This window comes from Pelodiscus sinensis, chromosome 5, assembly GCF_052426305.1.
Source record: "Pelodiscus sinensis isolate ZL-2025 chromosome 5, ASM5242630v1, whole genome shotgun sequence".
NCBI lineage: Eukaryota > Metazoa > Chordata > Testudines > Trionychidae > Pelodiscus > Pelodiscus sinensis.
The window spans coordinates 52246563-52274189 of record NC_143056.1 but is presented as its reverse complement, the minus strand read 5'-3'; the positions used below and the strand labels follow the sequence as shown (position 1 = coordinate 52274189).

Here is a 27627-nt window from a genome sequence, read left to right as displayed (position 1 = left end):
ACTCCTGTTTAAATCTGTCCTTGCCCACCCAACTATTTTATATAGAGGTCAGGCATGCTCAGAGCATGCCTACTGGATTAGGCCCTGCAGGGAAGATAAGCAGCAGGTAAATGAAGGTGTCAACACAGACCTTAATGATACATTATCAGGTTTAAAAAAAACCCAAGTTTTATAAATTATGACAAAGTAAAATGAAGCAAACAATGATAACACTTCTGTTAAGTATCTTTCTGGTTCTGTAGTTATATTCTTACCTGGGTAATTAAAAACTTTGTTATTCGCTCTGGCAATCTGCCTTTTTCACTTGACAGGATCATCTCCAGCATATCTCCATGGAGTTTTTCCATAACAACAAAAACTCTTTCTGGTGTTTCAAACATACACTCTAGATTTACTACCCCAGGATGGTGAAGATTCTGTGAAAGATAAATATGGCAATCAAATCAAATGAGGTTTTCCCTAATACTATAGTGGGCTTTATTTCTCTATAGCTTTATTTAGTTTTAAAAACAGATTGTCTGGTAAGTATGGGCCAGGCATACAAGTTGTAGAGACTGTTTCTTGGGGATGTAGTATTAGTAGCAACATCAGCCTGGGTGAATTTAAAAGCATTCCAACAAACATGTCATTTTCCCTATTGTACATGAGGGTCCAAAATTAGAGAGATTTCTACCCCAATGTATATCATAAGGGTTACAAGTAAAATATCTTTGAGTTAAGTACGTATTACAACATATTATTAAAAACAGCAGAACAGGTACATTTTAGGCATAATTTCAAGGTCTAAAATTTTTTGTCTCCCATATATGCAAACTTTCAACTCACATTTTACATCCATAAAATGGTCATTAAATTTAACTATTGCCCCATCAAGTTCAGATTAGTTTCTATGGTGGCCTCTCAGAATGCATGGTCTCTAATCTCATTTTATTATATTATTTTAAATATACTGGTGATTGAGGCCTCATTGCTCATCTAGATAATGAACAAACATATAAGACACAATATTTCTGTGAAAAAGGTTTTAAGATTTTGAATGGTAATTTAGGGAAGGACCTTTTAGAAGAAAATAGACCATATCTTCTAGGGCATGCAGTGTGCAGAAAACCAGTGCTGCAACAGCCCAATCTGTCCTATGAAGAGGAGGGCAGAAAGGTAAAACTAAAACCAAAACAAACTAAACAAAAAGCTTGCTCTGTACCTAGGAGCTTTGAAATGTTTACTGATGGTGGTCTGTGAGCTAGACAAAACACAGTGAGTGCATCTATACTCTACCTGCAGGTCAAAATAAGATACGCAATTTGAGCTACACAAATTGTGTATCTTGTTTGATCTAATTTGGAAAACCCGCTATTCTGAAACATCCCTTAACTCTCGTGGAACAAGGTTTTTAGGGATGTTGGACTAGAGAGCCCGTTATCTCGACATCCATTTTGAAATAACCAGCTGGTTCAAAAGACTCAGAATAGCTATTTCGGGATACCTTGGGGTTTCCGGAAACAGTGCCGTAGTCTAGACGTACCGAATGTGACTTATGATTTCAAGCACAGACACGTATCAGGATTGAATGACACAGTGATACACTTATTACTTCATCAATGGAAAGCACATTGACTGGGCAGCTCACAATAATAAACCTTTGCAGCATTTAAACGTATTCCTTTATTTCAGGCTTTTTACAAGGATGCTGATTAGACAAGTCAGTAATATTTTGGTAAGAAGAATTATTTAAAGCAGTTGTTTTCAAATCTTTCTAAAAAAGAAGCATCACTTAACACATTTAAGATATTTATCCAGGACTTCACTGAACCATTCAAACAAAATTAGCTATCATCCAGATTGGATCATATGAATTTTACATCACGATAAGTGAAGTTAATACAGTAAATAAATGGTAATAAATAAAAAATACCTGTAAAATTGCAACCTCATTACGAAGTTGGCTTTCTTGTTTAGTTGGAAATCGTAGTTTGTCGATGATTTTAATTGCAACATCTCTTCCTGTTTTGCGATGTTTTCCTGCACATTATTAAAAAATACATCAATTAGCATGATTAGAGATGATAAGCATTTGATTTTTTACATCTCATCCTCACAATATTTTAAAAGGGCAACAATCAAGCATTTGCAAGAGAAGGCTTGTGATGAGTAGAATTGTGAAAGGCATCAGAAGATTTTCTTTAAGCAATTGAACATTTCTTAAATAAATCATACTTTGACAAAGCTGTTCAAACACATAATATTGACTTTGGCTTTACCAAGATATAAAAAGGTACCTCTGTGGTTAGACCTTAATAATTCAACTTTATGACTTTCAGACCATGGACTCAAAGCTGCAAGATTCTGAACCTTATGACTCCAACCCTGCAAAGCATTTCAATAATCCCATTGAAACTACTCACATGCTTAAATGCTTCAATGGATCACCATTTTGCAGAATTAAGCCCTATGTATTTTACATGTGATTCACAAATAGACTCTCACAAAGGTTTAAAAATATGAACATACTTCACTAAAAATCATTCCAAATTAGCTAATGTGCCCACTGTTTATTTCTCACAGCACTAAATCTCAATTGGATAATTTTTTGGTAAAGGCTGAAAAATAAACAGGAAATACAACTTTATGAGGTTGATTCAGCTCCATTCCTAAGCATGAATCTCTAACACCTTATTTCTTACTGGTTGCCCTATATTAAAAATCCCTTTTCTTTCTCTCCATTGACATGACATTCAATCCATTATTAGAACTAACTTTCCAATTATGTTTTGATATCTGTTTGCCAGAGGGTAAGTCATATTGTACTATGTTTGTACTAGTACTATTGTACTATGTTTGTACTATGTTTGTGACACAGTTTGTGAAACTGATTATTTCCCCACCCTTCTGATATTTCAATGAAAATAATTTCCCATAACATGAAGTTGTTTTTAATCTAAAAATGATTTTGTAAAAATAGCAATGGCATGGTATAAACATTTACGTTTTATAAGCAAAAATATTTTTTTTCCCCATAAATGACAGCCCTGTGAAGGCAAGTCAGAATCTTATAGTCAAGCTGTGCTCTTTCTGGCTTCTGTTCTATTACCAGAAAAGACCCTGCAATTAAAACTCAGTGAACAATTTGTTTATGATTTGCAAGCCAGAAAAGAATCCTATTTACTCTCAAAAGTACAACATATCAAAACTTAAATTTGTCATTAATGTGGTAGATACGACTAAAAACAGGTAACTTGAATAAACAAATTGTGATTTTTACACAGAAAAGGGTATTTTCCATCTGAAATTTGGCATATTATGTCTGTTGCCAGAGGTTTTCCTTTTTGACAAACTCGAAGTGGAACAGATGAGTAACTCGTGAGACATGTAATTTTAAAAAAAACAGTATTTCTCTTTTGAAAAAGGTGTGGCTTTTTCTCTCATTATTCAAGAAACTTTTGTCTGGGAACTTCAGGTTAACTGCATTCGCTAAGCCCTATGGAGAATTTGTGCATAGTATCTGTGCTGTGTAGAGACGTTGAAGCTGCCAGTTACAAGCAGGATAAAAATAAAGTAACCGATTGTAAGCTCAAACTAAATAAAATAGGTTTTTTCTTAGTATGAAATAGATTAAACAGACAGCTAATTTTCTGAATGGTACAGATTCATTTTAAAATTAAAACAACTTCAATGTTTAGGAAATGAGGGACTTGTCAGAGGGACTCATTTATTTAATTAAAAAAAATATATTAACAAAAAACTGGTCCTACCTCCATAAACAATTCCAAACTGTCCCGATCCCAGCACTTCATCTGGGAAGATTTGGTATACTGTACTAATATCCTGTTGGTATGAATATAATGCATATTATACACTGAAATATGAAAAAGTCGTCTTTTGAAATATTTGTCAATTGAACTAGCATATTTTTAGAATAGAACATTTTAATAAAATGTTAGTGTAATTCAGAATCTTGGGGCATTCAGATGGATCTTCTAAAGCAAAAAAGCTCACTGTGATGACAGTGGGGAGGGCAGTACCCTTAAACTAGACAAAATTGGCTCATCAGTTTTATGTGATGAGTAGAGATGCTGAATGTAGGGGATCCTTTAAAAAAAATTCTGACTATTTCCTTGCCTACACTCAGGCTACATCTATACTGCAAGCCTTTTGTGGAAGAGCAAATGCAAATGGAGCACTCATTTATATATGCAGTACTTTCATTTGCATTTCCTCTTCCTTTCCCTTTTGTGCGAGAGTTTTTTGCGCAAAAAAAGCGTTGTGTAGACAGCGTCTTTTTGCACAAAAACCTCCTTTTGCACAAGAGCTGTTCTTCCTCAGAAAAAGGGGGTTTTATACAAAAAGGCACTGTCTACATAGTGCTTTTTTGAGAAAAAACCTCTTGCAGAAAAGGGAGAGGAAGGGGAAATGCAAATGAGAGTGCTGCATATGCAAATGAGCGCTCCATTTACATTTGTTCTTCCGCAAGAGGCTTGCAGTATAGACATAGCCTCAGAGACAACAGTGTCAATAAGTTGTGAGCCTGAGAAAATCTAGAATAGTAATAGAGATGTAGCCGTGTTAGTCTGGTCTAGCTGAAACAAAAGACAGGACTATGCAGCACTTTAAAGACTAACAAGATGGTTTATTAGGTGATGAGGTTTCGTGGGCCAGACCCACTTCCTCAGATCAAATTGTGGAAGAAAATTGGCATGACCCTTTGGTATATATGGTCATGCCAATTTTCTTCCACAATTTGATCTGAGGAAGTGGGTCTGGCCCACGAAACCTCATCACCTAATAAACCATCTTGTTAGTCTTTAAAGTGCTGCATAGTCCGTCTTTTGTTTGAGGAAACCTAGTAACTTTGGGCTTCAACTTCTTTAAACTTCTTCCTCAGCTAAGAGATGTGCAGAATGAAAAGAGAGCTTTCCACAATGTTGGGGTATTGAGTGAACTTCCTCTCATCAATGCCTGGTACCCAATTGCAGGGTAGTGTAAGAGACTTGTGCAAATGCTCAAGTTTAGTTCCATGTCTCTATTTTCAGGCTGTTTTATTGATAAAGAGAAGATGCAGAAAGATTAAAAGGGATATAAAACTCTAACAGTCTCTGTTCCTTCTTTCTGCAGCATAACAGAGGGAGAGTCCTTTCCTGCCTAATATGGAGACCTACTGTAGACTCTCCTTGATCTCGGATCTCTCTGATCTGTAATTTAGGTAACAGGTGCCAGAGCCGTGAAGCCATAATAGTATAGATTTCAGTGCAGCTGCCCTCCCCCCCCACAAGTAAATACCCAGGGTTCCAAACATCTTGTTCAGCCTGTGCTGAAGTCCATGGTGCTAACTTAAAGCTAGCTTGAGTATGTTTACATAAGCTGTAATCATACCTCACAACTGCAATGTAGATATACCCTTAAGAGTCAGGAAGCCTGCATGACACATACTTTTTCCTAGTCATGTGCCCTGTTGACTACAGTTTCCTGTTTTACATAACTCTAGGGCTGTAACCAGTGCACTGAGATTTGCACCCATGAGCCACAGCTCCAGGCCTTGCTACAGCTCCATTCTTGGGAAGATGTGTAGAATGTCTACTCTGTCTCTGGCAACAGAAGAACATGTACAGGTTGAGACTCCATAATCCGGTGTTCCCTTGTGCTGCAACATCCCTGGTCCAGCATCATAAGGGTGACCCTGACAGGTTGGGCCAAGAGTGTTTCCAGACTATGGGTATGTCTACACTACCCTCCTAGTTCGAACTAGGAGGGTAATGTATGCATACCGCACTTGCTAATGAAGCCCGGGATTTGAATTTCCCGGGCTTCATTAGCATAAGCGGGGAGCCGCCATTTTTAAATCCCCGCTGCTTCGAACCCCGTGTAGCGCGGCTACACGGGGCTCGAACTAGGTAGTTCGGACTAGGGTGCCTATTCCGAACTACCGGTACACCTCGTTTCACGAGGAGTACCGGTAGTTCGGAATAGGACCCTAGTCCGAACTACCTAGTTCGAGCCCCGTGTAGCCGCGCTACACGGGGTTCGAAGCAGCGGGGATTTAAAAATGGCGGCTCCCCGCTTATGCTAATGAAGCCCGGGAAATTCAAATCCCGGGCTTCATTAGCAAGTGCGGTATGCATACATTACCCCGCTAGTTCGAACTAGCGGGGTAGTGTAGACATACCCTATGGGACTAAGACAGCGGAGCCCCAAGTGGCAGCAGAAGCTCTCAATCACTGGGAACAGGTTGGCGGCACCAGAGCAGCTGGGTGGAGGCCCAGGTGGCAGCAGAGTTTCTGGGGAGATCCCCAAGCTCCAGGTGGTAGCAGGAGCTGCCAGGAAAAGTCCTGAGTTCCAGGCGGCAACATGAGAGCTGCCAGGGAGAACTCTGAGCTCCGGAAGGCAGTGCACCCCTATCCTCTAGCAGAGTTAAGGGGGGGAAAGCAAAGCAAACCAGAGCCTCCCCACTTGTGGGGAAAGCACAGAGCTAGGGGGGTGGGGGGGCGGGAGCAGAAGAGCCCCCCTCCACTGTGTGGAGAGCAGAGCTTCTGGTGGTAGTGGAGCAGCCAGGAGGAAATCTGAGCCCGGGGTGCATTGACCTCCCATGGTCCGGCAAATTCCCTGGTTCAGGACCGACAGTGTACCAGACCAGGGAGGATCAACCTGTATTTACTAAGAATTGGTATGTATTTACAGGGGTATATTTTGCACTGTTTCTAGAAATACACCTAAGCAGGGCAATTTTACCTGGCTCACCTTTAATAATGAGCATACTGCAACAAGTGAACTTAAGCTACCCATTCAACTAAGCTGCTAAAATGTAATTCTTCTGTCTGAAGCAAGGAAGATTTTCCTTAAGAGCTAATTGTATTTCTGCAAAAAATCACCAAGTGAAAAATGGCTGATAAGCAATCCACTCCAACATTCCTCTTGCCAAAAGAGATCAATTTCTTCACAAGCTTTATCATGTGTCTAGCACCAGCGTTCAGAGAATACTCACCACATTTTCCTGAATCTGGCAGTTTGATACTGAAATACTGATGGATATATCCCCTGGAAAAAAAGAAAAACAAATACACTAGAGAATTGTGCTTTTAGTTGACACACACACTAAATATCTCTTTCTATTACATTATATTAATAGCTAATGACAATCCAGTCATTCGATCAATCGGTCATCTCATTGAGCTCCAAGCCAAGATGGCATGTAGCCCACATTTATATGATTTGAGCAATTTGGTTTCTACTTCCTTTTGGATATGATTTCAGAATCTGACAAAATTTCAGGATTTAAATCTTTGTTGTTATTCCTGTTTATCATCTCTTCAACACTTTAAATAATTTCATTGTATGCTTGTAATTTGCACCCTTCAGATATAATACTTGAGTATGTAAATATCATTGCATGTAGGGCAAATCATTACTATTTATTATTGGTTTATGGTGTTATCCATAATACCCAGGGTGCTTTCCAGCCCTTCAAGAAGGAACGGCCATACAAAGTCTATATATTGTCTTGAGTGGCTTGAAGCTGAGTTTTCCCTTTCTAAAGATTAGATTTGACTAACTGAAGACAAAGATTCCTATTCTATTCTATTGTATATTGGTTCATATAACACTCTGAACACCTTTCAACAGACTTTTAAGCAGCATGTCATGTGTGGTTCATTCCGTTTCTCATCCTCTGCCCCTGGGGAAAATTGAGTGTGCAGTGGAATGTTTTAGTCTGTGATGTTTTGTCTTTGTGTGGGTTCAAAATATACATTCTACTCTGTATTTACATTAGAAAAGGCAGGTCAAAAAAAGTATGCTTTGCAATATGAGTGGAAAGTGGTGAGGATGGTCTAGTTCAGTGTTTTTCAACCAGTGGTGGGAGTACTCTTGGGGGGTAATTGAGAAGTCTGGGGGGTATGTCAACACAAATTAAATTTGGAGAGAACTGCATTTTTGTTTTAAGTTTTACAGAGATTTATTATTTTTGTACTTTTTACACCCAAAAATTTCACTGCTCGCCCGGCTACAATTAAGTTATTTCAACAAATGTGTTGCAATGGTAGAAAATTGTTTTGTCTGTCTGAAAACTGTAGGTACTGGGGGTACTTATAATTATTTTTTTTAAAAGGGATACTTTATTAAAAAAAAGATTGAGAAACACTGGTCTAGTTGTTGTTGGAGTTCATTCCATAGTCTTGGATCAGCCCCCGAGAACACAAAGTCTCCTGAGAGCAGAGAGTTTTACCCTTGTAAAAGTTCTATTATGCCTAAGGACTGGTGTTGCTGAGGAGATGCCATGCAGTGTTTTGTGGAAGCTGGAGTTTCCTAAGAGCTGGTAGTTTTATGCTTCTTTAATATAATATTGATGGGGAGTGACAAAAACGTGTCTAATTAAGGTGAGATAGTCTTCTTCAAGGATGGGATGGAGTCTTCTAGTTAGAGAGTATAAAAATGTTACTCATTGATGCCCCAAGGTGAGTTCAAGAGCAATCCAAAACTACAAATTGAACTAATTGCAGATGTTTCCCTTCGACCAAAGGAGACTGCATTATAGCAGTTGTGCTTAGGTTGAGCTTCCATTTCCTGTTCTTTCATCCATGAGGTGTTTATTTTCCAAGCACCGGGCCATGTGGATTATAGTTGTACAAGTCATATGCAGTGAAAGGTAAGTAGAGCTTGGTGTCATTCGTAGACCAGTGACCTAAAAAGGTGAAGAAACTCTATCCTGTTCACAGAGATGTAGGGATGAGCCCCCCAAACAGCTCAGCAGATGTTTGTGTTGGCATCAGAGCTAATATCACCTGAAGAATAGGCAGGACTATAGGGCTCTATATGGAGCTGTGACAGACTGCTGGCTAAGCCAGAGCTCTGCCACTGTAGCCTGGCTGAAGAGGCTGATGGCCACAGGTGAGCAAGCCCAGGCCTGAACGACTATTAGAAACAGCTGTGGGCCTCACTGGGAGAGGGCTATATAAGGCAGAGGAAGGAAGCCAGGAGGGGGCAAGGAGGAACCAGGGTGTGGCTGAGTGTGCACCCAGGCAGATGGAGGAGCTGACTGAATGGCCTGTAAGCTTTGTAAATAGAAGGTGGTGGGAATTGACAATAAAAGCACGGGTGACTGCACCAGAAGGCTCTCTGGCTGATTTGTGGACCAGAAGGTGTTCCAGACCAAGGGGCCTGATGGGGACTCCGCCACAGGAGCTGTGTGATTGTCTTTATCTGGCTCTCCTCACCACCAACCCCTGACAGACAAAAGCTGATAAGACTCCCTGAGAAACATGTGTGCTTTGGTTTGAATATGGTTGGTTATTCATGTCAGTAACCCACATGCTGATGAGGATGATGCACTTACTTAAGGAAAAGCTCTAAAGATTCTTGTGCATTATTTGCTCGCGAATGAATTTGTTTATTGAATATTCACACATCCATGCAAAAAGCCCCAAAATGTTCCAATGAGAACTTACAAACAGCATAAAACATGTGGATGGCCAGCTCCTCCATAAATCAGTATATGCGCACAGCCCTATTGACTTGAGTGGAATTTATGCCCATTTACATCAATATAAGATCTGGTCCATATATATTTTAATCCACTGCCTTTATGTAAAGATAGAAGTAGGTAAACTTGCAACTTACTATGCAGGCTGGGTCCTGCCCCAGCTGATGCCCCTTTAGGAATGACGGGCATTAGAGCATGCTGAATTGCCATCTCCCACATTCTTGCAACATCCAGACCAATACCACTGGTGAGAACACTGTTATTCAGTGGAACACTTGAGACATTTTCTAGGTTTTCTCCAACATAATACACTATATTTGCTGTGGTTATTTCAAAGCAATGGGGATTGGCATCTTGTGACAGTAAAGTAAAGTTTTTTGCAGGTTCCAGGGACAAAATTTCAGACAATGGAATTTCCTAAAGAGAGAAGATATTTACTTTTAAAATTCAAATATATCAACATGCTTCCAAATAAAACTAAAAACATGGACTACATTTAATTTTTGTATGGTATTAGTTGTGATTTTTAACCATGTGCAACTAAAAGCACTGAGGGTATGTCTACACTACAAAGTTAATTCGAACTAACAGATGTTAGTTCAAATTAACTATGATAGGCACTACACATGCAAACCGCTAGTTTGAACTTAATTCGAACTAGCGGAGCACTTAATTCGAACTAGGTAAACCTCATTCTATGAGGACTAATGCCTAGTTCGAATTAACTAGTTCGAATTAAGGGGTGTGTACCACTTAATTTGAACTAGTGGGAGGCTAGCCCTCCCCAACTTGCCCTGGTGGCCACTCTGGCCAACACCAGGGAAACTCGTCTGCCCCCCTCCCGGCCTCGGAGCCCTTAAAGGGGCACGGGCTGACTACGGTGCCCGTGCCAGGTGCAAGCCTGCCAGCACCCAGCCAGCAGACCCTGCACCTGGCATGGCTCGAGCCAGCCACCCGCTGCCACCCAGCCCTCCGCCTCTTCCCGGGATCAGGCTGGTGGCTCCTGGGAGCCTGCCCTGGTCCGCAAGAGCCGGCGCCCGCCTGGTCTAGTGCAGACATCGTGGACCTCATCCACAACGTCCGCACTAGGCACAGGAAAGTGGCCGTCTAGGGCAGGATAGCTACCAGCCTGGCCACCCAGGAGCAGGTTTGCATTAAAATCAAGGTGGTCCACTGAGACCCCTGACCCTGAGCCCTGAGCTTAGAATGGCTGTACTGGGTCAGACCAAAGGTCCATCTAGCCCAGTAGCCTGTCTGCCGACAGCGGCCAACACTAGGTACCCTGGAGGGGATGGACCGAAGACAGTGACCAAGCCATTTGTCTCGTGCCATCCATCTCCAGCCTTCCACAAACAGAGGCCAGGGACACCCCCTGGCTAATACTACTCCATGTACCCAACCTCCATGACTTTATCTCACTTCTCTTTAAACACTGTTATAGTTCTAGCCGTCACAGCCTCCTGCAGCAAGGAGCTCCACAGGTTGACTATTTACTTTGTGAAGAAGAACTTTCTGTTGTTAGCTGAAGCCTGCTACCCATTCATTTCATTTGGTGTCCTTTAGTCTTTCTATTATGGGAACTAATAAAGAACTTTTCTTTATGCACCCTCTCCACACCACTCATGCTTTTATAGACCTCTATCATATCCCCCCTCATTCTCCTCTTTTCTAAGTTGAAAAGTCCCAGTCTCTTTAGCCTCTTTTCATATGGGACCTGTTCCAAACCCCTGATCATTTTAGTTGCCCTCCCCTCTCCCAAGCCTCTCTCTTCCCCTCTCCCACCTCCTTTTCCCAGTCTCCCCAAGTTTTGTTCAAAAAAGAGAGTTTCTATTTTTGAACACACATGTCCTTTATTTTGTACATCAGGAAGGGGGGCTAGGGAGAGGTAGGTGGAAGGAAGTGAGGGAGGAATGGGGTACGAGCCCCCGATGGGGAGAACTGGGCTGTCTCTGCGGGCTCCTTGGAGTGGAAGCTCTCCTGAAGCCCCTTGATTGACCCCCCCCCTCCGGATGGCAGCCTGCGGCAAGTGCAGCCGGGCTGATGGCCGAGTGCTGTGATGTGCCGAGTGTGGGCACTCAGGGAACTCCAAGCCAGGACTGCTTTGCAAGCGGGGAACCCCTGAGAACTGTCTGTCCGGGGTGGGGGTCAGGTCCCTTTAAGCACAGCCCTCGGCTAGCCTAAGATAGCAGCTCCACGCTCTAAGTCCTAATCTGATGCCCTGCCAGCACTGCTTCCGGCCAACCTTAACCTCGGTTCAGGGTCCACTCAGTGTGGACATACTAGTTTGAATTAGCAAAATGCTAATTCGAACTAGTTTTAATGTCTAGATGCGCTAATTCGAATTAGCTTAGTTCAAATTAACTAAGTTAGTTCGTATTAGTGCTGTAGTGTAGACATACCCTGAGTTTTTATAAACAGAGGGTAGCCTTGTAACTTGGAGTTCACAATGCACAAGTTTGGGAGGACGCTGCAAGTTGTGCTTTTCAAGATCAAGTAACACTTTTAAATGATAAATACGAATTCATCATAGAGATGAAGTGGGCAATGTCAGGTAGGGATGGGTAGGTCTGCTTATGTGTAGAATGGCTCTACCTTCAAAAAAATAATTGCTACCTTTCTCAAAGGTGCTGGTGTGGCCCTGGAATTGTGCAAGTAATAAATTAGTTATAATGAATGTATGCTATAGCAAAAGGTTTAGATTAAACTTAAACACAAGATGTAGGCCTCAGACAGGTCAGGTTAACTTAGCTCCAGCTCTGTTTGATGTTAGCATGACCTGATGTTAAAGCGAAGGGAAGGAATATTGTAATGCACAGTGATATTAGTATTAGCACAGTGATAAAGCCTTGTAGTAGATAGAAAGAAGCTTAATGTTGAAAGACTTTGTAACTTTGTTAAAGTGACTAGAAGTACCCCTCTGTTCCATGCCGCAATTCTGAAAATGTATTGTTTGTGTGGGCGAGATAATGTTTTAGGAGAGATAAGTGTGAAGGCCACTGCATGCTCAAATGGTCAGAGGAGGGGCCAGAGACTCAGAACCACCAAATAATTATCAACTAAGTGAAAGCACACTGAAGACACAGACTACCGGGGAAGATTTACGAATCTTGAAGTTAGTGGCAAGCACCCCTTGATAGGGAACTGATAACTTTAGCCGGAAAGAGAACATCCCTGAGGGGTCGTCAGCATATGGATATGAAATGACTGAGAGAACAACTTCTTCCCGCTAAGCATATGTCGTAGAACGATTGATTGTGATGCTGAGTGACTCATTAAGGCCTGACAAGGCAAAATGCAAAGACTTGCATGGAAGGAAAATCCTATAAAGGTATTGTATGGTTCTTCGGGTTCCTGTCCTGCTAAGACTATGGAGCATTAGTGTTGACTGACAAGAACCCATCTCCTCCCCTCATACTCGACCTATCTGGCCAATAGGTTGGGCCGAGCAACAGACTGGTAACTATTCCATCAGCAGAGAGGTGTATGTGTGTGTCTGTGTGTGTGTAAATGCATATGCTACTTTGTTATATTATCAATAAATGTGGGGAGTTGCCTTATCCCCCTGAAAAAGGTCCTGTGTGCTTCTTTTAAGCATAACACTGGAATCACGGCCGCTTTAGTGCTTTCCAAAATTAGGACCCAATTAGGTTGAAGATGACAACAAAAACTTTAAAAAACCCTTTATAATTTAACATTTATATTGCTATGATGTCCAAAGGCTTCAACTACCACCATAACAAGGGATGCATGAGAACAAAAACCATTATTTATGTTATTACAAGTCTAAATCAGAACACTAATGGCCCAATGCATGACATTAAAATAACCCCTCTGTATAAATAGTGATCTATGTGAGTCTTATATTATGCATGATAGAGTGTTAGAAACTGAACCCTTTGTTAATAGGTCAGGTCTCAAATGGGTTTAATGGGTACATTATATTGTATCTTGGTTGTGAGAGGCGAAGTAAACATATTCAGGTTCATCAAAAACAAATATTAAGCAGTGCAGTTCAAAGAAGTACCACTACTGTAGTACAAATAAGTATTAACTAACTCTGCTAATCTCTCCAGTTTTTGATCATTGTATGTTCATATCAGAAAAGATTGAAAAACCCTGCATAAAATAACAGAAGCCATATTTACCTTGTAGTATTTACTTCCAGTATCATTTTGAAAGAGTGTAATGCATTTGCTGTCTAGTCTCCAGTAGTGTCGTTTCCTCTAGAATAAAAAAAGATAATAAAAATAATTTCCTAATTTTCCCCTGATAATCTGTTTAGACTACCTAATGCTCAATAATGTTTGCAAGAGGTTTGCTGCTAAAATTAATCAAAATTCCATTTGCACAGAGCATGATCCCTAGTCTGTCACTTCAGTATGCCACATGAAAATGAACCTCTTATCCTTGAGTTGGCAATTATGAAGGAAATAGTGTTTCCCCCACTCCAAGTTTTCCATGGCTCTCTTATGCAAGAACATTCAGGTCTTCTAAGATACTGTGCTTTTCAGTTTTACAAAAGCTATGACTCACTTTTATCTTTAGCTAAGAAACAACAGTCAAAAATTAAAGTCATTTTTCAGAATATCTCATGTAATAAAAATATACATTTTGTTTTCTTACAATTTTTTTCCAAATTTCTTCACATTCAGCTGCTGGGTACAGTATATCTGACACCTTTAAACTTGTTTTGTATACAGGCAGTCCCCGGGTTACGTACAAGATAGGGACTGTAGGTTTGTTCTTAAGTTGAATCTGTATGTAAGTCGGAACTGGCCAGTTCTGACTTACATACAGAATCAACTTAAGAACCCCAGGCGTCCCCAAGTCAGCTGCTGCTGAAACTGATCAGCAGCTGATTCCAGGAAGCCCGGGGCAGAGCAACTCTGCCTGGGGCTTCCTGTAGTCAGCGCTGGTCAGTTTCAGCAGAAGCTGACTTGGGGACGCCTGGGGCAGAGCAGCTGGGGTGCTACTGGACCAACCCAGCAGCACCCCATCTGCTCTGCCCCAGACGTCCTGATTCAGCCGCTGCTGAAACTGACCAGCAGCGGCTGAATCAGGACCTGGGGCAGAGCAGCTGGGGTGCTGCCGGGTTGGTCCAGTAGTGCCCACGGGCGCTGCAGGACCAATCGGCAGCGCCCCAGCTGCTCTGCCCCAGAGTCCAAAACAAAAGCCTGGTCTGCTGGGGGGGGGGGGGGGGGAGCACACTAGCTGCGCCCCCTCCCCCCAGCAGACCAGGGACACGGGGAGCAGAGCCGCAGCGGCAGCGGGGTGCCGCGCCTCTGAGGCTTTGCTCTGGCAAAGCCTCTGAGGCGCGGGACCCCCCGCGGCTGCGGCTTCAGTCAGGGTGCCTGTGGTCTGCTGGGGACCGTCCCCAGCAGACCACAGGCACCGGAACCCAAGCGGCAGCAGCGGGCGGGTTCCTGCGCTTCTGAGGCTTTGCCAGAGCAAAGCCTCAGAAGCGCGGGAACCCCCGCTGCTGCCGCATGAGACCCGGTGCCTGTGGTCTGCTGGGGACGGTCCCCAGCAGACCACAGGCACCCTGACTGAAGCCGCAGCCGCGGGGGGGTCCCGCGCCTCTGAGGCTTTGCCAGCGCAAAGCCTCAGAGGCGCGGGGGAACCGCCGCTGCTGCCGCTCCAGTCTGGATGCCTGTGGTCTGCTGGGGACCGTCCCCAGCAGACCACAGGCACCCGGACTGAAGCCGCAGCCGCGGGGGGGTCCCGCGCCTCTGAGGCTTTGCCAGCGCAAAGCCTCAGAGGCGCGGGGAACCGCAGCTGCTGCCGCTTTGACTGAAGCGGCAGCAGCGGCGGTTCCCCGCGCCTCTGAGGCTTTGCTCTGGCAAAGCCTCAGAGGCGCGGGACCCCCCCGCGGCTGCGGCTTCAGTCCGGGTGCCTGTGGTCTGCTGGGGACCGTCCCCAGCAGACCACAGGCACCGGGTCTCATGCGGCAGCAGCGGGGGTTCCCGCGCTTCTGAGGCTTTGCTCTGGCAAAGCCTCAGAAGCGCAGGAACCCGCCCGCTGCTGCCGCTTGGGTCCCGTTGCCTGTGGTCTGCTGGGGACGGTCCCCAGCAGACCACAGGCACCGGCACCCAAGTGGCAGCAGCAGCGGTTCCCGCGCTTCTGAGGCTTTGCCCTGGCAAAGCCTCAGAAGCGCGGGAAGCCGCCCGGTGCCCCTGGTCTGCTGGAGACGGTCTCCAGCAGACCAGGGGCACCGGAGCGGCTTTCTCGCCCCGACTTCCGGGGCGAGAAAGCTCCGTTCGTAAGTGCGGATCCGACATAAGTCGGATCCGCGTAAGTCGGGGACTGCCTGTATTAATTAATTCTCTCCTGGCAAATGGAGTGAATATTTGTTACATGTGCATCAAGCTTTGAATATTATATCTTCAATATAATCAATGTTAGGCCCTGATCCTGCAAATATTGAGTAGCTTTGAAGTCAATGGTATTATTTTTGTGAAAAAAGTGCCTAATTATTTGCAGGATTAGGCCCTTCAACATTATAAATTATATGTAGTAAGAGATGTCTCTGTTAACATTCTTTCTTACCAGTGTGTCCTTGCTGGTATAATGAACCATCCATCCCTCTTTCATTACTGTGCTACTTTTCCTTTTTGTGTGCTTGACAGATTGCACCACTCTCATTAGTGGAATATTGTTGCTTGTTGAAGGGCTTAAAAATCAATAAAAGTTTCTTAAAATCAGACAATTTTAGACAAATCAGAAGAAAATTATTTCAAAGCATGACAAAGTATATCTTGTGTCTACAATAACAGTTACTAGCTCACTTGCCAAACAGCAATCTGCCATGGGAATTCTGCAGTGTGAGTGTGTGTGCGCGCGCCTGTGTGGTGTATACCATTTCCCATTTTCAGTAACCACCCAGCTGAGGAATCTGATGAGTCTATTACTGGCTTTGACTTTGAGAAACAAGCACACAACTAAATGTGCCACAACATTTTTCATCCCCATTGGAGAGGTGTGTACTTATAATTCAAGAAGGGATGGGCAAACTATTCAACTGAAACTACAACTATTATAACTCTGCTTTTAGAAAATAGCAGGAAAAAAGTAAAATCTTGTATTCTAAAAAAAAAATTGTGTTTGATTTCATAACCGAACAGACCTATACCAATTTGTTGCTGCTTTGTCTACAAGACCGTTCTACACAGTCCTCTCCCAAATCCTTTAACTGTAGGCAGTGAAGCAGCATCAAGTTATTTGAGAATCCATTCTCTCCATTCTGTAGAATCAGAATATCTGCACATTTTTCACACCTTTGACTCAGTTATAGACACAGTAGGTACAATAAGCTATGGTGTTAAAAATGCTACCTAGCTCACCTGATCATTCTGTTTGAATCATCATGGTCAGGATCGGGATCTTGCATTTCCCCATTGTCACTGTGGCATCCTGTCATTAACATCTCAGAATCATGAGCCATAGATTCATCCATGTCATCAATAAGGCCACTGTTTCTTTCACTGTCATTGTCATCACTTCCCTCTTCCATGACCACATCTGATTCCGCACCAGGACTAAGCAAATCTAGAATATAGTTTTCAGATTTATATAAAAATAGCATGGATAGGTCAAAAATAGCATGGATAGTCCCTACCATGGACTTAGGGAAAGTGCAGGTCCACATCTGATTGCTATAGCCTAGGCCCATTTCTGCTATTTCACTGATCAAGCATCATGTTTAACTTGTTATTGGGAATCATTATTCAGAACCAAAAACCTGTCAAAATGCAATACTTTCAGAATGAAAGTGTGAAATATGATCTTCTGTTAAAACTGTCAAAGTCAAAGCAGGAGTTTTTAAATCTATGAGCCTTTGTTCAAACTCTCTGTACTCATGGGTTTTCAGCCTCTATATTTCCTGGCAGATTTTCTATGCAGCTGGAATGATTGTACAATGCCTGATAGTTGTTGGCAGTCCACAGGTGCAAACTGATGTGTGGTTAGGTTGCAGAGCAGGAATTTCAAACCTAGTAATTTCCTGTTATATGACCATGAGCTATTAAAATAAATTCCCAAAGTAATTATTTACCACAGTACTATATATAAATAAAAGGAAAATATCATTCCCCCCTTTTTCATCACTGCTTTTCCCCTTTGCATAGAAGTTGCAATAAATGGCATGAAAACAGCAGATTGATCTCAACAGTTCCACTATAAGGCAGTTTTGCAAAATGGAATAATCTCAGGATGGATGTGGATTCGCTAGAAATGAAACAAAGACAGGGAGAGGTGAAGTGAAGGCACCAAATTCACCAGTGATTAGGTTCCCCCCTTTCCAGTATTATCATAAGGCACAGATTGCATCTCCCTGGTGCTTGCTAAAACTAGACTCAGTCTATAGCTGGAGGCAGTTTGATTCTGCTACAGTGTGTGCTCTTTCCACAGTAATTTTAATTTCATATTGTGTTTATATTTGTTTCTCCTAACATGGTGTTGAACTTTCTTCTTCGCTTCAAGATATGAATTGAGATCGGAACAAGAAAGAACATATATTATATTCAGCATATCTCTATATATCTTTAGCTCAAACAAATTATTGTAGCTTATTTTAACCCTGATGCTACACAGGTTATCACTGAACCACCCAAAAACCTCTAGTGCTGCCAGGTAGGAAAGACAGCATTAGGTCTTGTGTGGTGTTCCCTTCCTGTTCTTACCATAATAGTTTTTCCCACTCAGCCATGTATAGCAATCTGAGACAAGGAAATACCATCTGGAAGACTGCATTCTTAACGACACACTATTTCTATCTATTTTAGAGGTTCCTCTCAAATGCCAGGTTGAAAAGTAAAGTCAGTCTGACAGTAAAGGATGCCCAATGAAAAAAAAAAGAGCATGGAGGTTTTTGCTGTCAATCAGCTTCATACAGATGGTAAGGAGTTGGAAGGGAAGAGAAAGGAGGAGAGGTCCCTCTGGCAGATGATTAGGTGCATTAACTACTCAACTAAGAGGCAAGTTTATCACAGTTTGGATCCTAATAATTTATATGTGGCTGTACAAGGAACATATGGTACTCCATCTCTAACAGATATAACGATACGGCCATGGACAAGACACCGAGGTGTGGGGCTCTGTTTTTACCCCAACACTTAAACATTCGTAATCTTTATGTATAATAAACCCACAAGAAGTTAAAAGAATCTCTCACATTCTGTGTTCAATTTGTTTATTAATGAGACCACACTTTGAATTTCATAGCTCCAGCCTCATTTACTGTTATGGGGGTGAAGCATCACAGAGCAGATGGGCAACATGACATTCATTAATTAATTTATTGAATTTAGATTTAAAGTATTAGAAAAAGACACTTACCCTAAGCTCCAGTTAAACAACTACTAGGAATGAGATACTAGGATGTAACTTCTTGTTGTAGTGGGGTCCTACATTTCTACATCTAGGATGCAGCACACTGAGTCCCAGTGCTCATTGTTGACTGGTGATGGAGAATTCACTAGATACTGGGGGGAAGCAACATTAAGCAGGACAGGAGCTGCAGATGGCTGAGCCCCGCTTTTGGAGATCTGTACTTGGGGAAGGGAGAACTGGCTTCCTGTCAGCACCTACTATACGCTCTTTGCCTCCTTCCCCAGGAGCAGATTCAGACAAGCTTGCTTCACTCTATCGTTTACACAGAGATAGCACCATGTGCCTGTCATCAGTTTCGCACCGGACACATGTGTAGGAGGAAAGTTAGTGAAAGCAGCATGGTACTTTTCCAAAGGGAAAGGCTGGAGTGACTAGGAAATGGACTTCAACTGTCAGTGAGGGAAGCAGGTGATTTCGGGCAATGATTAAGGAGCAACTAACAGAGTGCCTTGTTCATTCATCCCAGCTCTTGAAAAACAGCATCTCTTTCCCTGTCTTGTGGTTCAACTTCTTCAAACCTGCATGTCTTATTAGCACTACCCTAGGAATCCCTAGCCAGACAGGAATGCTCTTCATGTTCCCCTCTGACCCCCCACATAACTCTGTGCTCATAGGTAGTTGCACTGTCAAAATAGAAGTTGGGTTGGAAAAGCTGCATAGATGATGTTTTTAAAAACAACTGGAACTTCTCTATAGAGAAGACTCAATAACATTATCAATAAAATAAACATACGAAAAATATACAGCATATTTTTGACACCCAGATTTGAAAACTATGCATTGAAAATTATCCTTACTTGGGCACCATTACTTGATACCCAGACAAAACAGATTTATAGTAAAGGAGTGGTTATGGTGAATTCAGGTAAATATCTTGTCCAAGATTTTAAAAAGTGTCTAGATATTTTGGGTGCCCACTTTATAGGGGCCTGACTACAGAAATTGTTGACCACTGACCTGAAAATACAATAATAATTTGTCTTAAGTAGAGCATCCAAAATCACTAGCCATTTTTTAAACTGTTCACCGCCATTTTCACTCTTTCCAGCTAGCAACAAACATTGACAATTCTGTTATTTATAGTCAGTTTTCCCTAGTTTAACCTCACTTTAAATTCAATATTTGTTTAAGAAGTATTTAGTTTACTTTCAAGATCTTTTTAATGGAGCATGGAATTAAGTTCAACAGAGAAAAACTGTTTAATAAAAACCATGCATAAATGGTATTTAAGTTATATAGGAAAGTTCTAGCTGACAGCTTAAAACATTGCAACATGCATTAGGAAATGTAACACTTGACCACAAATTTACTTCTCTTATCTCATGGAAAATGACATTTTCAAAGTAATCAGCAACTAATCTAAAACCGCCCTCTTTTCCTCCAGTACCGTCTGTCAAGCCTACCCCTACATTCCTGCATTTGACACAAATTTGACACCACATGCAGGGGAAAGTGGGCAGATTTTCAAGCTTTAATTTCTGGCATGCAGCTGATGTAATGAGCATCATGCCAACAGGAAGAGGTAGATTTTTTTCCCCAGAGAACCTTCCCAGTTCTTTCAAGGTGTGCATTTCACCTCAAGAAGATGATTCTAAAATAAACACATGCTCCTTCCCAGACCAAAATATAATTTTGTTTTTGCTCCGATAGGTTAGGTGACCTCTTTTATTGCCAAAGGGTTTGGAAGTATTTTTGGCGTCCATAGACACTGCACAAAATGTATGTATCCACACTCAAAGAAACATTTTATGGCTGTAGTTTGTTCTCTGATCTGCCAATATAGTACTGCTGTACCTTACTACAGGTTCTAAGCATCTTAGAGAACCCTTTTGATGAAGATGAAATACGAATCACCAGTGGATTTCCTCCCACACTTTATCTTCAATACATAAACAGAAATACTAAAAGGCAAAGGCCACACCCCAGATTGCTTCACAAAGCTTTCTTTGTTGGTTTCAACATAGATAGTAACAGTCATTAAAACTACCTACCTCCATTAATGGCTACTTCACCAAGGCAGTTATTTGGCACTTTAGGTGCACAGCGCTTGTGACAATTGAACCTGCAATCTGGTAAGAAAAAAGGAGATAATTTTGTTGAATTCACTTTTTCACTGATACTATAGTTCTACTCTTAAAAGTTACCATCTCTTCCATTTGATTAATGTGAAGTTAACCTGAGGTGGCCAGAGAATGCTATTCTGGCCATATGCCAGCTGCCAGTGCAACTCACAAGATACACACTCTAAACTAATGCTTTGGTGACCTGGGTGGGAGTTTGTTCAGAATGAAGGTGAAGTCATAGAATCATAGAACACTAGAACTGGAAGGTACCTTGAGAGATCATCAAGTCCCAGTCCACTGCCATGGCAGGGCCAAGCAACACCTAAATCATCCCTGATCTCCCTAGGTAATTTATTCCAATGCTTAACCACTCTGACAGTTAGGAAGTTTATCCTAAACCTCCCATGCTGCAATTTAGGCCCGTTGCTTCTTGTCCTATCATCAGAGATTAAGGAGGATAATTTTCTCCCTCCTCCTTTTAGGTACTTAAAAGCTGTTATGTCCTTCTCTTTTCCAAACCAAACAAATCCAATTCTTTCAGTTTTCCCTCATAGGTCATGTTCTCTAGACCTTTAATCATTTTGTTGCTCTTCTCTGGACCCTCTCCAATTAGTCTACATCTTTCCTGAAATGTGATGCCTAGAACTGGATACAATAATCCAGTTGTGGCCTAATCAGTAGAGAGGAAGAATTACTGCTTGTGTCTTGCTCACAACACTCCTGTTAATGCATTCCACACTTTTGACTCCTATTTAGCTTGTGGTCCCCTGTGACCTCTAGATTCCTTTCTGAAGTACTCCTTTCTAAACAGTCACTTCTCATTTTGTATATATGAAACTGATTGTTTCTCCCTATGTGGAGTACTTGGTATTTATCCTTATTGAACTTCATCCTATTTACCTCAGATGATTTTTCCAGATCATTTTGAATTAAGACCTTATCATCTCAAGCACTTACAATCCTACCCAGATTGGTATCACCTGCAAACTTTATAAGTGTACCCCTTTCAAATCTTCTGGAATCTCTCCCATCTGTCATGACTTTTCAAAGATGATGGCTTGTGTTATTTGTTTATATTCATCCTTTGTACTTTGATCTAGTTTCCATTTTTATAGGACTCTTTTTTGATTTTTAGTTCATTCAGGATCTCCTGGTTCAGCCATGGTGGTTTCTTGTCACACATCCTATCTTTTCTATGCAATGGAATGGTGTGCTCTTGTGCCTTTAATAATGTCCCTTAGAAAAACTACCAACTGTCTTTCAATTGTTTTTCCTCTTAGTCTCACTTCCCATGGGACCTTATCTACAAGCTCTCTGAGTTTACTATAGTCTGCCTTCTTGAAATCCATTGTCTTTACTTTGCTGTTCTCCCTTCCACTGTTCCTTAGAATCATGAATGCTATCATTTCATGATCATTTTCACCCAAGCTGCCTTCTGCTATTAAATTCTCACCAAGTTCCTTCCAATTGGTTAAAATCAAATCTAGAACAGCCTCCCCCCATTAGCTTTCTCCACCTTCTGAAATTAAAAAAAAAATCAAGAACTTGTTTGATAATCTGTGCCCTGCTATGTTATTTTTCCAATGGGTATCTGGATAATTCAAGTCCCCCATCACCACCAAGTCCTTTGGATGCTTTTGTTAGCTATTTAAAAAAATCCTCATCTACTTCCTAGTTATGTGGTCTGTGATAGAACCTCCACCATGACATCATCTCTGTTTGTTATCCCTTTTAACCTTACCCAGAAACTCTCAACAAATTTGTCTCCTATGTTCATCTTAACCTCAGGCCAAGTATATATAATTTTCATGTATAAGACAATACCTCTTCCACTTTTCATTCCCACCTATCTTTCCTGAACAAGCTGTACCCTTCTATAGCAATATTCTAATCATGTATATTATCCCACCAAGTCTCTGTGATTCCAACTGTGTCACAGTTGTGTTTTAATAGCATTTCAAATTCTTCCTGCTTATTCCCCATACTTCTCGAATTTGTGTACAGACAACTAAGATACTGATTTGATTTTTCTCCCTAGTTCTGCCTTGTGCCCCCTTTATCCCTGCTATTATAGCTCATGCTTCCCCCGCCCTCCAATTTCTGTCCCATCTCCCAGGTCGTCTTGTTTTTTTACTTATCTGTGGACTTTGGTCATCTGCCCCCTCAAATCTAGTTTAAACCCCTGCTCACTAGGTTAGCCTTATCCACGTGAAGATCTAAGAGCTTATTTTAAAGTACTTTATTTGTACTTCCAAGGAGTGAACCGCAGATCAGGCTGTTCTGACTAGTTGATGCTACTGAATTCTGAAGACTGGCATTGAGAATAAGTGAAATCTATCTTGTTCTTTACAATGGTACACAATTTTACTATGGTATTTATGTGTTTGGTTGTTTCAGTAATTTTTCAATTTACTGTGATACTTTTTAAACTTGTCTCAATCTGTCTTTGCTATTTTGCACATTTGTATATGCAGTAGAATCTCAGAGCTATGAAACGACCAGTCAACCAACATATACCTCATTTGGAACTGGAAATACGCAGCAGCAGAGAAAAAAGAGAGTAAATACAATATAATATTGGGTTAAACATAAATGACTAAAAATATAAAGGGAAAGTTTAGAAAAAGATTTGACAAGATAAGGAAACTGGTTCTGTGCTTGCATAATTTAAAATATGGTTAAAAGCAACATTTTTCTTCTGCATAGTAAAGTTTCAAAGCTGTATTAAGTCAATATTCAGTTGAAAACTTCTGAAAGAATAACCACGATATTTTGTTGAGTCATAAACATTTCAGAATTATGGACAGCCTCTATTCCTGAGCTGTTAGTAATTCTGAGGTTCTACTGTAGCCCTTTTCTATTATTAGGCTCTATGAATCATTTTTATTATTTTACAATTATCTCATGGACACTGCTTTAACTTAAAACAAGACTAGCGATATACTTAAAAGGAGAGACTGGGGAAATTTCCTGTGTCTATAGTGTAAATTGTATGTTAGACTTTAAATTGGCTTAAAAATGGATTCAGTTAAACCAGTGCAAACCTCCCAGTGACAAAGAGCAACTACATGCTGCCCTTTCAACAACATGGTGCAGCGACTATCAAGAAATGGACAGTCGTATTGATATTGTATACATATTACAAATGACAGTACACTATTCATAAATGCAGATTACAGCTTGAAAATAACAGTATTATTAAAATTTCATTGTTGACAGCACTTACCTTTACATTGCAAGCCCTGTCTAAAAAGCCCTTTGAGAAGCTTCTTACAGTACTGGCAAACTGTTGGGCGTGTGTAGGAGTGTATAACAAAAGTGTGAGGCACTTTAACCTTGGAAAGTAAAATCTTGTCTAATTGAATAGGTCGTCCAATGTAAGATTGTGAATTTGATCTCTTCTCTCGCCCAATAAATGATTCAGATGGTGTCTTTTGCTGTAAACACACAGAGAAGAATCATTTTAGACACATCTAAGTTAGTCACTGCGTTTTAAAATATTTTCAAACACAAATGCTACAAAAATTTAAAAAAATCTTTAATCTTAAAATGTAATTAGAAATAGCCAAGCAAAAATCAAATATTCACGGAAAATGTATAGGTATAGAAATCCGTAACTTTGAGAAATCATCTGGATTTAAAGTAAATTATGCCAAATCTTAAATGCCAGCTATAATTTTGCCAGAGTCTAAGAAGCTGTTCTTACAGAAAATATATAGGTACAAATAGGCAATGAATTCTATAAGATACCTTGGAATTCTGATCTCAAACACTCTAAAAGAGCTCAATGTTGTAAAATATCAAACCACTACTTCAGCAAATGAGAGAGGATCTGGAGGGCTACGCGAAATATGCAGGTTTCATAGCTGGGAAGAACAGCCACAGTCAACATGAGTATTTTGCCTAGATTTCTTGTTTCAAGATCTTCCTATAATCATCCCAGATTAAATTTTAGCAGGAAAACAGAGATTGACAATAGGATGTATATGGGATAAGAAAATACCAAGAGTGAGTACTGCTAATTGCAGAGCCATATTAAACAAGTGAAGCACCTATTCCAAATATTCTATGCAACTACCAAGCCAGTCAGGTCAAAGCAGTAAGTGGGGGGAGGCAACTGTAGGGAGGGAAGGGGCTCAGGGTCGGGGTTCTCAGTGGACCACCTTGAGTCTCTTGCACACCTGCTCCTGGGTGGCCAGGCTGGCAGCTCTCCTGCCTTAGACGGCCACTTTCCTGTGCCTAGTGCGGAGGTTGTGGATGAGGTCCACGATATCCGCACTAGACCAGGCGGGTGCCCGCCTCTTGCGGTCCTGGGCAAGCTCCCGGGAGCCGCCAGCCTGGTCCTGGGAAGAGAGGGAGGGCTGGGGGGCATCGGGTGGGTGGCTCGATCCGTGCCAGGTGGAGGGTCTGCTAGCTGGGTGCTGGCAGGCTTGCAACTGGCACGGGCACCATAGCCAGCCCGTGCCCCTTTAAGGGGTCCGGGGCCGGAAGGGGGGCAGTAGAGTTTCCCTGGTGTTGGCCAGAGTGGCCACCAGGGAAAGCTGGGGAGGGCTAGCCTCCCACTAGTTCGAATTAAGGGTCTACACAGCCCTTAATTTGAACTAGTAAGTTCGAACTAGGCTTAGTCCTCGTAGAATGAGGTTTACCTAGTTCGAACTAAGCGCTCCGCTAGTTCGAATTAAGTTCGAACTAGCGGAGCACTAGTGTAGCACCTATCAAAGTTAATTCGAACTAACTTCCGTTAGTTCGAATTAACTTTGTAGTGTAGACATACCCATAGGGCACATCTACACTGCAGGCCAAAACTCGAATTAAGTTACATAACTTCAGCTAAGGCAATTGCATAACTGAAATTGAAATAGCTTAATTCAGCTTTTGGCACTGTCTACACAGCAGGCAGTCAAAGGAAGAACGCTCTTCTTTCAACTTCCCTTACTCCTCGTGAAATGAGGGCTACAGAAGTCAGAGTAAGAAGTCCTCCATTTTGAAATTATTTTTAAATAATGGCTTGCTGTGTAGACGCGCACTCTGTTATTTTGAAATAATGCTGAAGTGTAGATGCGCTCCCAGAAGAGGCCAATTAAAAAACAATAAATATATTTTCCTGCAATCTTTGCTGACAAGTTTTCCAACAGTCTGGGAACAAAATGTGGATTTTGATAAATTACCCCAGGGATGTGAGGGTTTGATTTGAAAATGGGACCAGCAATCTAGTATATAGCACAACACATGCTTTATTAAATATAAGACTATCTGCATATATGGTTGACAAGTTCAGTCATTAAAGAATACTGGAGTGTAATTATTGGATATTTGTTAGCAACCGATCTATTGGTAATCCTCTTGAGGCAGGGTCATTGCTAAGGAAAGAGTGAAGGGATGAGGCCAGTAGCTCCAGGGCCTGGCAATTTAAATAGCACATCATCTAGAAACCAGGGCCCTGTAAAAATTTCCACCAGAGCCCTGCACAGTGCTGTCTGACTTGCACTAAGAGCTTAATTCAGCTTTTGGCATAGCAAGCTCCAGGCAGTGCTGAGGGAGGGTTGCTTCTAACCCCGCCACTTCTGCATGAGCCCTCACCACCATTTTCTGGGGCTGCCTAGCAGAAATGGTCACACAAAAGGAACTGAAGAATTAATCTTTTTTCTGCTTGTAGTTGCTAGGCTTCTCTATACGAAAGCTAATTGTTGCAATGATTATTGTTTTTGCCTCTGGTATATACAAGGTTAAGATTTGTAAATCTGTTAAAACTTCCTAAATGGGTTCTAAATAAAGACAATCAATAGAATAATAAAATGTACAGTAAGCAAGCTACCTACTCATACTGGAGAACACTTTCCATAAACTAGAATAGTATCAAACGCTATCCTTCCCAAAACTTGGGGCATATATTTCATGACAAGAGCTGGTTAAAATACAGTAAAAGCCTAGTTTTTCATTACAAATGGCTTTTTGGCCAAATGTTCCTGGAAATGCTTATAAATGTTTATTCAAAAACATTTTGGCTCTTTAGCAAGATATCATAATCCTAAAAAATAATTTTTTAAAAAAAATCAGTAATATTTTCAATGTTCAATAATTTTTTAAAACCTAAAACTGCCTTTGAAAACCAATTTTAGTGAAAAACTGAGAATACAAAAAAATGAAAAAGAAAAACAAACTCAGATTTTTTCCTTTTTTATTTTAGAATTTCCATGAAAAAACTAATTGACATTTTTCAATTAGCTCTACTTATCAATCTTTATATAATCAAACTAGCCACTCCCAAATGATCCATTGGGGCCCACAATGGCAGTCAGTAGAAAAACCTGGAAAAAAGATGTGGCCTATATTCTCCTCTACAAGTGTTTAGACATTTATACGATCAGATCACATTTTACAGCCAAAGATCTGACATGAGAGAACTGCTTTGCTCCCTGCTTACGTAAACGTCTTCCTATGACATGACAGACAGCTGAAGCATATCCACAGATACCAGTTTAAGGAGAGCAGTAGAAATGGGATCTACTTAATTAGGTTAGATAATTTAAGACTTAGCAGAGAGTAACAAGCACCTGGTGTAACAAGCTGTCCAACCTAAAAGACAGGCACTTGTATGTTGTACTAGCTAGGGGAAGGGAAAGCTATAAGCTGGAGGCAGTTTGCCAGGATTAGCTCCTGGTGAGCTGCTGGTGCTTTATTTACCTGTGCATCCACAGGTATGGCATTTAC

At 41.3% G+C, this 27627-nt stretch overlaps 1 protein-coding gene and 1 long non-coding RNA gene across 5 annotated transcripts in view; one reads left to right on the top strand and one right to left on the bottom strand.

Moving 5' to 3' along the window:
* Positions 1–27627, bottom strand: part of PRKD1 (protein kinase D1) — a 258627-nt gene that overhangs the window by 12474 nt on the left and 218526 nt on the right. For all 3 annotated transcript variants that reach the window (XM_075926994.2, XM_075926995.2, XM_075926997.2), the window contains 10 exons: positions 24143–24353; positions 20845–20922; positions 16807–17011; positions 16013–16136; positions 13612–13689; positions 9604–9883; positions 6974–7026; positions 3750–3822; positions 1913–2019; positions 255–416 (listed from right to left, as the gene is read on the bottom strand). In XM_075926994.2, the coding sequence (XP_075783109.1) occupies positions 255–416; positions 1913–2019; positions 3750–3822; positions 6974–7026; positions 9604–9883; positions 13612–13689; positions 16013–16136; positions 16807–17011; positions 20845–20922; positions 24143–24353 (1371 nt within the window). The remainder of the gene's footprint in view (positions 1–254; positions 417–1912; positions 2020–3749; positions 3823–6973; positions 7027–9603; positions 9884–13611; positions 13690–16012; positions 16137–16806; positions 17012–20844; positions 20923–24142; positions 24354–27627) is intronic.
* Positions 20840–27627, top strand: part of LOC142829117 (uncharacterized) — an 89515-nt gene continuing 82727 nt past the window's right edge. Inside the window, exon 1 of one of the 2 annotated variants that reach the window (XR_012903407.2) lies at positions 20840–20925. This is a non-coding gene — a long non-coding RNA (uncharacterized LOC142829117). Of the gene's footprint in view, positions 20926–23164; positions 23271–27627 lie in introns of those variants that run through there. The other variant, XR_012903408.2, reaches the window with a different exon arrangement.